General features: G+C 41.8%; 1 protein-coding gene across 5 annotated transcripts in view; it reads left to right on the plus strand.

Annotated features, from left to right (window-relative positions):
• The first annotated feature begins 237 nt into the window (after positions 1-237).
• Positions 238-12,406, plus strand: part of LOC112236291 (membrane-associated guanylate kinase, WW and PDZ domain-containing protein 2-like) — a 288,293-nt gene continuing 276,124 nt past the window's right edge. For 3 of the 5 annotated variants that reach the window (XM_042297931.1, XM_042297932.1, XM_042297933.1), the window contains exon 1: positions 242-731. In XM_042297931.1, coding sequence (XP_042153865.1) covers positions 434-731 — 298 coding nt within the window. In that variant the 5' untranslated portion in view covers positions 242-433. Of the gene's footprint in view, positions 732-12,406 lie in introns of all 5 variants that reach the window. The other 2 variants (XM_042297937.1, XM_042297938.1) reach the window with 1 other exon arrangement.

Below are 12,406 nucleotides of genomic sequence, written 5' to 3' on the forward strand. Positions count from 1 at the left end.
ACAAAGTATCCATGTCTCTAAGAACTCGGAAAATGTGTCTGTGAGAGATGGAGGCGAGGCGGCTGCGTTCTGCTTCTTCCCAGGTCAGTCTGATCTGATGCGCGTGGCCATGCCAGTGGAAAATACCGTTAATTTTCTCTCCTTCATTTTTTCCTTTCTGCGGGAAGCTTCGGATTCGGGAGCCGTGCCTTCTCTCCTCCTACAGACATCACATCCGGGTCAGTTGGCTGCAACTGTGTGTATAGCGAGCTCAGTACAGCAACGCAGGCTGAGACAGCTGCTGTGTATCCTGTGCTGACATGGATACGACCACTGGCGTTTGTTGAAACTGTTCACCATAACATCAAGCTGGGAAGCTAAAACAAGGGACGCCCGCGGAAAGGACCGATAATTTCTTGCATGGGTGCCCTCAAGGGATAGCCACTATTCAGCCATGTCCAAAAGCCTGAAGAAGAAAAACCACTGGACCAACAAAGTCTATGAGAGTGTCCTTTGCAGGAATAAGGAAGGGGAGCTTGGGTTCGAGTTGAAGGGAGGCGCGGAGAATGGACAGTTCCCTTATCTTGGGGAGGTTAGGCAAGGCAAGGTGGCCTGCCAGAGCGGCAGACTGTCCCAAGATGAACTACTCCTTGAGGTCAATGAAACGCCAGTGGCCGGACTAACCATCAGGGACGTACATGCAGTGGTCAGACACAGCAAAGACCCTGTCCGCCTTAAGTGTGTCAAACAAGGTGAGTGAACTGTTTGCACGCCTCTGTTATGAACTCTTTTGTCTGCTGTTGTTTAAAAATGATTTGATACGTATTTCTATTGTTCCCCCAAAAATATCGAAATAATGAATCTCTTAAGTTGAAAGAAGACGCGGCTAGGGAGCGCAAACTTTTATTTTTGCTTCCTGATCTATTGTGTTCAAAGGGCGGACGTGCAACAAAGTTACATTCAAATGATGGTTATTTTGTAGCGCAGCTCCTTGAATTTCTCTATTGTACAGTTCATGTTGCTAAGTAGCAGAATTGGTGTCATGACTGGAATGGGGGTGTGTTATGTTTGAGAAGGTGTAATCGGATTCATTTTGTATATCCCGGAGGCGGTCGGCAGCTATCGATGATCTTGTAAAATATGCTATATATTTTTAATGGTTTGTACATTTTCTGCATTGAGTCATGTTTTGGGATTTATGTCGTTGGCCTGGATGTCAGACAGGGTGGAATGTTACTCTGGAATGTTATTGTCAGGCGTGTGGGTGTGGCATTTTGTTTCATGATTTAGTAATGTGAGTTCTGATGTTGGCACATTTAAATGTTATAATTTATTTTCAGGGACATAAATTCTACTAATTAAGTATCACATTTCTTGAATTAATTTAGCGGGAAAAGGTACTAAAGTTCGACTACGGTTGCATCAGAAATAAGTCACCCATGCCATGGGCGAATTTTTGTCATTTTTATGGATACAGTATTCAGTTATGCATTCCGCGAGTAATTGCTTCACGTGCTGATTGGGTTACATTAGATGCACATGTACCCATGCAGGCTCGCGCCTGAAGTCAGTAGAAGGCTTCAAGGTTTGGAAACATAGTGGCATGAAATATGTATCCCTTATTGTTGTGAGATTCTTCAACTCTAGATGGTTAGTTAGGAGTTAAAATATGTAGCCCATAGTAGACAACTTGTCCATGTATAATTTGTAAACCATATCAGGAGATAAGGCTATTGAACAGTAACATTCATTGATTAGACTTGTATTGTTTTGGGCACCTTAAGGTCAACAGTCTTCTGGAAGGGACTCTTATAGAAAACATACATTCTCAGTATGCATGGAGAATATAGCCTATGGGAGTTCCTTGTGGGGAAAACCGGACTCATTATGGTTGTAATAAAAGTGAAGGTGGCAGCTATGAACGTTTTTTTTGTGATGTTTTTTCAATTGAATAATCACTTTCAACAAACATGAACACATGCATACAAAATGAAGTTTCACCTCCCACCTCATCCCAATCCCACTGCACCTGAGAACCGCAGGGATCAAATTAAATTAACATACAGTACATGGATCAAAAAAAGAAACAAAGCAAACACATAACAAAGTGATTCAGCTGCAAGACGCCATTGGTTCAAAGTGTCTTCTTCAGCTCCATGAATGTGAGCAGTAGACAGCTCCATATAAATAGCATGCTGCTATGAACCTTTCAACTGCATAGGCTATGGGGCTTTACTGAATATAGGCCTACGTTCTGATTGTGGGCGGCTTTAAACACACACAGTAGTTATGATAGAGAGCTTATAGAGATATAACACTTGCAGGAAAACCTATATTTGCATTCTACATAGTGACGATCCTATGCCCTTCCCTACAGATTTGTTTCTTGTCTGAGATATAACATGGGATGTCTTGCATTTCAGGCTGGGTGAGAGATCTCTAGTCTATCCTCTTTGGGGTAAAAAAATAAAATAAAATAAGCGAAACCCTGTAAGGAGCTTTGGATCAATGTCTTTGGCTGTGTGCTTTGTGTGATTGGGAGGCCGTTCCACTTCATACCCAGGGGATTTTCTCAAATGAAAGATATATGAACCTAATTTTCACACTTCCTCTGTTAGACACGTCCCCATCGGATTGGTCAAGCTGTGGAAGTTTTGTCATGGCTTTGTTTGGATCACTTTAATAACTCTCTCTCGCTATAGTTGTTTATCAAGCAGGTTTTGCTTGTGCCAAAGTATTTATCTTTTAATTACAGATGTGGACATACTTTGATTGGACAGTAATATGCCCCCTTTTCAATTATCACATACTAACGAGTTTAATTCAACTGCTTTTGTATCTTTCAGTGAAGATGATTCAGATGGCTCAAATCTGTTCCATTTTGAAGCTCTTGGTATCTTTCAGTGAAGATGATTCAGATGGCTCAAATCTGTTCCATTTAGAAGCTCTTGGTATCTTTCAGTGAAGATGATTCAGATGGCTCAAATCTGTTCCATTTAGAAGCTCTTGGTATCTTTCAGTGAAGATGATTCAGATGGCTCAAATCTGTTCCATTTAGATGCTCTTTGTATCTTTCCAGGCCAAAGAGCTTTGGTATGCCAGAGAGACGGTGGGTGTCAGGTCTGATATGACATCATATGGAGATTCCCCATGCAGAGTGGCAGGGAAGACAGTTTATCCCGACTGCTACTGTCTTGCCCATTCAGAATTGATTACACAGTAATATATACAGTAGAGGTCGACCAATTATGATTTTTCAACACCGATACCGATTATTGGAGGACCAAAAAGCTGGTACCGACTTAATCGGTTTTTTTTTTTTTTTTAAAAACTTCTTCTTTTTTTTTTTTTAAAATAATGACAATTACAACAATACTGAATTAACACTTATTTTAATATAATATAATAGATCAATAAATTCAATTTAGCCTCAAATAAATAATGAAATATGTTCACTTTGGTTTAAATAATGCAAAAACAAAGTGTTGGAGAAGAAAGTAAAAGTGCAATATGTGCTATGTAAGAAATCTAACCTTTCAGTTCCTTGCTCAGAACATGAGAACATATGAAAGCTGGTGGTTCCTTTTAACGTGAGTCTTCAATATTCCCAGGTAAGAAGTTTTAGGTTGTAGTTATTATTGAAATTATAGGACTATTTCCCTCTATACCATTTGTATTTCATTAACCTTTGACTATTGGATGTTCTTATAGGCACTTTAGTATTGCCAGTGTAACAGTATAGCTTCTGTCCCTCTCCTCGCTCCTCCCTGGAATCGAACCAGGAACACAACGACAACAGCCACCCTCGAAGCAGCGTTACCCATGCAGAGCAAGGGAAACAACCACAGGCTCAGAGCGAGTGACGTTTGAAACGTTATTAGCGCGCGCTAACTAGCCAGCCATTTCACTTCGGTTACACCAGCCTCATCTCGGGAGTTGATAGGCTTGAGGTCATAAACAGCGCAATGCTTGACGCACAACAAAGAGCTGCTGGCAAAACGCACAAAAGTGCCGTTTGAATGAATGTTTACCCGCCTGCTTCTGCCTACCACCGCTCAGTCAGATACTTAGATACTTGTATGCTTGTATGCTAAGTCAGATTATATGCAACGCAGGACACGCTAGATAATATCTAGTAATATCATCAACCATGTGTAGTTAACTAGTGATTATGATTGATTGATTGTTTTTTATAAGATAAGTTTAATGCTAGCTAGCAACTTACCTTGGCTTACTGCATTCGCGTAACAGGCAGTCTCCTTGTGGAGTGCAACGAGAGAGAGGCAGGTCGTTATTGCGTTGGAATAGTTAACTGTAAGATTGGATCCCCCGAGCTGACAAGGTACAAATCTGTCGTTCTGCCCCTGAACGAGGCAGTTAACCCACCGTTCCTAGGCCGTCATTGAAAATAAGAATGTGTTCTTAACTGACTTGCCAAGTTAAATAAAGATTTAAATAAAGGTGTAAAAAACAAAAATAATCGGTGTCCAAAAATACCGATTTCCGATTGTTATGAAAACTTGAAATCGGCCCTAATTATTCAACCATTCCAATTAATCGGTCAACCTCTAATATACAGCACAGTGGCACAAGTCTGATAGTGACCTTGAACGTTTTGATGCCACATGCCAGTCTTCTTATCAAGAGAACTGGGGACACCGCTGAACGTAGCCAAAGTGCTCATCATTCTCAGCCATGACAGTGTTACAACCAAAGATACATTTCTCCTATTTTAGCACAATAAACCAATGGCTTGCCTGTCCTAGATAGCTCAAGGAAGCCAAAGCGTCACTCTCCCTCTTCTTCTACCTTCGAAGGGCAGTATCGCTGACACGTTTACACGCTTGATTTAACCTCCAATGGTTGATCAGGGTGTTTTAAATAATATATCTCATGTTGAACAGTGTGATGCTTCAATAAGGTCATAACACGAGCACATCCTCCCCCACAGACTATTGCTTTACACATTCCTTCCTCTTTCATTGTGGTCTTTGATGCCATTAAATAGTTCTAGATCCTAGTTTAATAGGTTTACAGCCCTGCATCTCTGTTTTGCAGTTATGTGATTAACCGTGCTGGAGCGCTCAATTTCCGTTGTGCTTTAACCCTTGTGTGGTGTTCATGTTTTTGTTATTCACCCAATGTTCGCAGGTCTGATGGACCCACAACATTATTGGGTTTTTAAAACAATACACCATAACAATTTACCTAAAAATGTACACGTATCATTTACAAGCAATATACACAGCATACATGGTTAACATTTACCTCTGCTAGATCACATTTATCAATGAAAGCGCTATTCATTTTTTAAAATAAAATGGGATTTTTGTTTTTTTTAAATCTATTATAATCAAGACATGGGATATATATATATATATATATATAAAGTTGAAGTCGGAAGTTTACATACACCTTAGCCAAATACATTTAAACTCAGTTTTTCACAATCCCTGACATTTAATCCTAGTAAACATTCCCTGTTTTAGGTCAGTTAGGATCACCACTTTATTTTAAGAATGTGAAATGTCAGAATAATAGTAGAGTGATTTATTTCAGCTTTTATTTCTTTCACCACATTCCCAGTGGGTCAGAAGTTTCCATACACTCAGTTAGTATTTGGTAGCATTGCCTTTAAATTGTTTAATTCGGGTCTAACGTTTTGGGTAGCCTTCCACCATGTGGGTGAATTTTGGCCCATTTCTCCTGACAGAGCTGGTGTAACCGAGTCAGGTTTGTAGGCCTCCTTGCTCGCACACGCTTTTTCAGTTCTGCCCACCAATTTTCTACTTTCTACAGGATTGAGGTCAGGGCTTTGTGATGGCCACTCCAATACCTTGACTTTGTTGTCGTTAAACCATATTGCCACAACTTTGTAAGTATGCTTGGGGTCATTGTCCATTTGGAAGACCCATTTGCGACCAAGCTTTAACTTCCTGACTGATGTCCTGAGATGTTGCTTCAATATATCCACATCATCTGTTTTTGTTTCATCAGACCGGAGGACATTTCTCCAAAAAGTACAATCTTTGTCCCCATGTGCAGTTGTAAACCGTAGTCTGGCTTTTTTATGGCGGTTTTGGAGCTATGGCTTCTTCCTTGCTGAGCGGCCTTTCAGGTTATGTTGAAATAGGACTCGTTTTACTGTGGATATAGATACTTTTGACTCAAATGATATCAACTAGCCTATCAGAAACTTCTAAAGCCATGACATCATTTTCTGGAATTGTCCAAGCTGTTTAAAGGCACAGTCAACTCAGTGTATGTAAACTTCTGACCCACTGGAATTGTGATACAGTGAATTACAAGTTAAATAATCTGTCTGTAAACAATTGTCGGGAAAATGACTTGTGTCATGCACAAAGTAGATGTCCTAACCGACTTGCAAAACTATAGTTTGTTAACAAGACATTTGTGGAGTGGTTGAAAAACTAGTTGTAATGACTCCAACCTAAGTGTACGTGAACTTCCGACTTCAACTGTATATTGAACAAATATAAATGAAACAAGGTTTTCATCACTATTGATGTTTATTGCTTTGAACTGAACAAGTTGGAAGGACAAATTTTACATACAGTAAAACATACAGTTTTTTTACATACAGTTTCACTCTGTGTGTGTGTGTGTTGCAAATGTATTTCTTGCACTTGATGCATGTGTACTGTGTCTTCCTGTCCTTCTTGGGTCTCCACACATCGCACCACTTCTTCTTCATGCTACCCGCTTCCATCTGGAATGATGAAAACAATTAGTTCAGGAATTTTACAAACATTTCACTCACACACTCACATACATACATACACACACTACTGTTCAAATGTTTGGGGTCACATGTTTTAATGGAATACCTACATAGGAGTACAGAGGCCCATTATCATCAACCATCACTCCTGTGTTCCAAAGGCACGTTGTGTTAGCTGCAATAAAACTGCAGCAATAAAACTGGCGTTCTTTAGCAGCAATAAAACTGGCGTTCTTTAGACTAGATGAGTATCTGGAGCATCAGCATTTGTGTGTTCGATTACAGGCTCAAAATGGCCAGAAACAAAGCACTTTCTTCAGTCTATTCTTGTTCTGAGAAATGTAGTCTATTCCATGTGAGAAATTGCCAAGAAACTGAAGATCTTGTACAACGCTGTGTACTACTCCCTTCACAAAACAGCAAAAACTTGCCCAAACCACATCCCTTGGTTCTTCTCAGGGGCTCCTCCATCTGGCTTCCCCGTATACACTTGCAAGTTCCACACATATGATGAAGCAGCATCACAGGCAGTCCAGATCTTGATTCCATATTTTGTGGGTTTAAACGGTATGTACTGCCTGAAGGGGCAGCGACCCCTAAAAGACATAAGCTCTTCATCAACAGTAACATTGGGCCCAGGGTTGTAAAACAGGAGAAGGCGGTCCACTCACTTGTCCCACACTGACCTGATTGCATCTAGCTTGTCTCTCTGCCGCCGAGCTGGTCTGGTGTCTCGGTTATCGAAGTGGATAATCCTGGAAATAATGTGGAATTTTTCCAGAGACATTGTTGCACTGAAAAGTTCTCTGCCAGTTTCTGCATCCTACATGGATTCTGTAGATTCCCCATTGGATCTGAAAACACCAGCAATGATAAGAACCCCAAAGTATGCATGTAAATGAGTTTAGTCCATCTCCTTCCATCTCTCCCTAAAAACACGCCTTCCCTCCAAATGACTGCAGTCTAGAATGATTTCCTGGATGGTGTCTGGGATGAACAGTTGAAAAGAAGACTTTATGTCCTGCACATGAGTAACCACCATCTGCATCGGCCCTGATTACATCCTTATCACATTGGCAGCCATGCGGGGTGGCTCATTCCTTGGGTAAGAAGACCATTACATTTCAAAAAATTTTGACATCCATATTTGTCCTCCTGCAGGCTGCTGATGAGCTAGTTGCTGAGGGGCTAATCTTGAGGCTGGCTGAAGGTCAATCTCATCCTCTTCTTCCAACTCAATGTCAGACTCCGAATTGACAGAGACATGATCCTCATTCTGAAAATTCTTCATCTTCCAAAATGGAAAACACTCCTTCCACACTAGCTTCTCTCTCTGAAAAAAATATTTCTAAGGCCCTCTGAGCAGAGATTTTTTTTTGCCATTTTGATGCAAAGCTATTTATTTGTTGTGTCCCTCTGCCAATTTGCACCTGGCTAGGGTAGAGTGTGGGGGAAAAAATGTTTTTATTTGATTTATTTTTACAATGTATCGAATGTATTGTAATAACATTGTGCAGGTTCCCGCAAGACATTGTGTAGTTTCACACACTACAAAGGGTAAAGAGTGCGAGAAAAGTGGGAGACAGTCAGACAGGCAAGGAGACAGACAGGTTATTATTGCTATGTTGAAACAGCAGGCCCAGGGGGGAGGAAGACAATGAGGGCACACAGCAAACCTTTTTGTTTAATTTTTTACTTATTTTCACCTACACACACACTTTTCCACACTTCTATTATCCTCGGGTCCAGTGGACACGAGCACCACATATGTAATATAAATGTGTAGGGGGGTGCACCGTGTGCACTCAATGAAAATGTGTTCTTTGACATGTTCTTCACAGAAAATGAGCCAATGCCAATGAGTGTCAGGTTGAAAAAAAATATTAATTGTCATTTTTCTTTTAATAAACATTGAAAATGGGTCCCACAGTTTCCCATACATTTTTCATGACCTGTGTAAGTAATCCAAGTATTCCTGTTCCAGTCCACACACACACACACACACACACACACACACACACACACACACACACACACACACACACACACACACACACACACACACACACACACTGCAACTGCAGCCTCAGGAGGAAAAATTTGGCTTGTCACCAAAAACACTCACAAACTTCTACAGATGCACAATCGAGAGCATCCTGTCGGGCTGTATCACCGCCTGGTACGGCAACTGCTGTGCCCACAACGGTAAGGCTCTCCAGAGGGTAGTGAGGTCTGCACAACGCATCACCGGGGGCAAACTACCTGCCCTCCAGGACACCTACACCACCCGATGTCACAGGAAGGTCAGAAAGATCATCAAGGACAACAACCACCCGAGCCACTGCCTGTTCACCCCGCTATCATCCAGAAGGCGAGGTCAGTACAGGTGCATCAAAGCTGGGACCGAGAGATTGAAAAACAGCTTCTATCTCAAGTCCATCAGACTGTTAAACAGCCACCACTAACATTGAGTGGCTGCTGCCAACACATTGACTCAACTCCAGCCACTTTAATAATGGAAATTGATGGAAATTGATGTAAAATATATCACTAGCCACTTTAAACAATGCTACTTAATATAATGTTTACATACCCTACATTATTCATCTCATATGTATATGTATATACTGTACTCTATCATCTACTGCATCTTTATGTAATACATGTATCACTAGTCACTTTAAACTATGCCACTTTGTTTACATACCCTACATTACTCATCTCATATGTATATACTGTACTCGATACCATCTACTGCATCTTGCCTATGCCGTTCTGTACCATCACTCATTCATAGATCTTTATGTACATATTCTTATCCCTTTACACTTGTGTGTATAAGGTAGTAGTTTTGGAAATGTTAGGTTAGATTACTCGTTGGTTATTACTGCATTGTCGGAACTAGAAGCACAAGCATTTTGCTACACTCGCATTAACATCTGCTAACCATGTGTATGTGACAAATCAATTTGATTTGAGAATCTGAGGTCTTCATTGGTCCTCTAGGAGAGGATTAGATGAGATTTCCAGCAGGAATCAACTGTGTGGTCAGGATGTAATTAGAATATCTCAACTACAGCTGATTGGGACATTACCCAAGATAGGACCCAACACAGGACAATAACACCCTGAAATTGAATGGATAGACTCAGACAACTGCGGTCTAATGAATCTTCACTATGAGAAGGACACAAAAGAGATATGACTGGCAGGCAGCAGAACCAGCTCTGTATTCTGGTATAGCCTCAGTCTGTGTACTCACACTCGTGGTGTACTCTTATGTAAAGGTGATTGTATGTTTGTCACTAAACCCATCAACTCTTGCTCTGTTTTCCAGAGGCTAAGCTGTGGTTCAGCAAACCAGTCTGCTTCCCCTCACAGCCAGGCTCTGCTTCTCAGCCAGTCTTAGTCAGCGAGTGGGTACGGAAGTGGGACTGTATGGCACCATAGTGAGACACCAGTTTCTCGTGACAGATTAAACATTGAGTAGCTGGCCAGGCCAGCGTGAAAATTAGATTTGGTTCTGAGATTAGTGAGAGACTGGCTGAGTGCCCAAGATGCAGACTTGGCCTCCCAGAGAGGTGTTGGGCGCAGGTACGAGGAGCCATTTCCAGGTCAGCTCGTGGCGTTAGTGGTCCTCATCCGTGGCCCACTAGGCACCCTGGCTAGAAAAATGAATTAAGTCTGAGTGGCATGGGCTCTAGACTCTGTGGACTGCTGGAGCGTTGGCACTCTGCACAGCAACAAGCAACCATGTCCATGACTACCCTCCAAGCAAGGAGAAGGCATGTATAAACTTTGCTGGCTTCATTTTAAAACCACTCCGTCTTTTTCTCCTCGAGCGCTCCGACCTGTCAAGAGCATGTTATGTGAAGGAGAGAGGAGGATAGGGAGGAGGACCTGACTCAGCAACACCGTCTCCAGCATGCACGCCCCACACAGAGGTGTACATTTTTCCCCCACTAGTAACAACATCCACATACAGGAATGCACAGCCTGTCTGAGCTCCTGGACGTTGAATTGTGTTGCAGCTCAGCCTGTCTGTTAAGCACTCATATGTTGCACAGTTGGTCAGAATTACTTGTATAATCACTTTGGATACAGTTGAAGTCGGAAGTTTACATACACTTAGGTTGGAGTTATTAAAACAGGTTTTTAAACCACTCCACAAATTTCTTGTTAACAAACTATAGTTTTGGCAAGTCGGTTAGGACATCTACTTAGTGCATGACACAAGTCATTTTTCCAACAATTGTTTACAGACAGATTATTTCACTGTATCACAATTCCAGTGGGTCAGAAGTTTACATACAATAAGTTGACTGAGCCTTGAAACAGCTTGGAAAATTCCAGAAAAATTATGTCATGGCTTTAGAGGCTTCTGATAGGCTAATTGACATCATTTGAGTCAATTGGAGGTGTACCTGTGGATGTAATTCAAGGCCTACCTTCAAACTCAGTGCCTCTTTGCTTGACATCATGGGAAAATCCAAATAAATCAGCCAAGACCTCAGGAAAACATTTGTAGACCTCCACAAGTCTGGTTCATCCTTGGGAGCAATTTCCAAATGCCTGAAGGTACCACGTTCATCTGTACAAACAATAGTACGCAAGTGTAAACACCATGGGACCACCCAGCCGTCATACCGCTCAGGAAGGAGACGTGTTCTGTCTCCTAGAGATGAACTTACTTTGGTGCGAAATGTGCAAATCGATCCCAGAACAACAGCAAAGGACCTTGTGAAGATGCTGGAGGAAACTGGTACAAAAGTATCTATATCCACAGTAAAACGAGTCCTATATTGACATAACCTGAAAGGCCGCTCAGCAAGGAAGAAGCCACCACTCCAAAACCACCATAAAAAAAGATTACGGTTTGCAACTGCACATGGGGACAAAGATTGTACTTTTTTGAGAAATGTCCTCTGGTCTGATGAAACAAAAATAGAACTGTTTGGCCATAATGACCATCGTTATGTTTGGAGGAAAAAGGGGGAGGCTTGCAAGCCGAAGAACACATCCCAACCGTGAAGCATGTGGATATATTGAAGCAACATCTCAAGACATCAGTCAGGAAGTTAAAGCTTGGTCGCGAATGGGTCTTCCAAATGGACAATGACCCCAAGCAAACTTCCAAAGTTGTGGCAAAATGGCTTAAGGACAACAAAGTCAAGGTATTGGAGTGGCCATCACAAAGCCCTGACCTCAACCCTATAGAAAGTTTGTGGGCAGAACTGAAAAAGCGTGTGCGAGCAAGGAGGCCTACAAACCTGACTCGGTTACACCAGCTCTGTCAGGAGGATTGGGCCAAAATTCACCAAACTTATTGTGGGAAGTTTGTGGAAGGCTACCCAAAACGTTTGACCCAAGTTAAACAATTTAAAGGCAATGCTACCAAATACTAATACTAACAGGCCCCCATTAACATCGACGGGGCTGTCGTGGAGCGGGTCGAGAGTTTCAAGTTACGTGGTTTCCACATCACCAACAAACTATCATGGTCCAAACATACCAAGACAGTCGTGAAGAGGGCACGACAAAACCTTTTCCCCCTCAGGAGACTGAAAAGATTTGGCGTGGGTCCCCAGATCATCTAAAGGTTCTACAGCTGCACCATCGAGAGCGTCCTGACCGGTTACACCTGGTATGACAACTGCTCAGCATCTGACCGTAAGGCGCTACAGA

This window comes from Oncorhynchus tshawytscha, linkage group LG15, assembly GCF_018296145.1.
Source record: "Oncorhynchus tshawytscha isolate Ot180627B linkage group LG15, Otsh_v2.0, whole genome shotgun sequence".
Classification (NCBI taxonomy): Eukaryota; Metazoa; Chordata; class Actinopteri; order Salmoniformes; family Salmonidae; genus Oncorhynchus; species Oncorhynchus tshawytscha.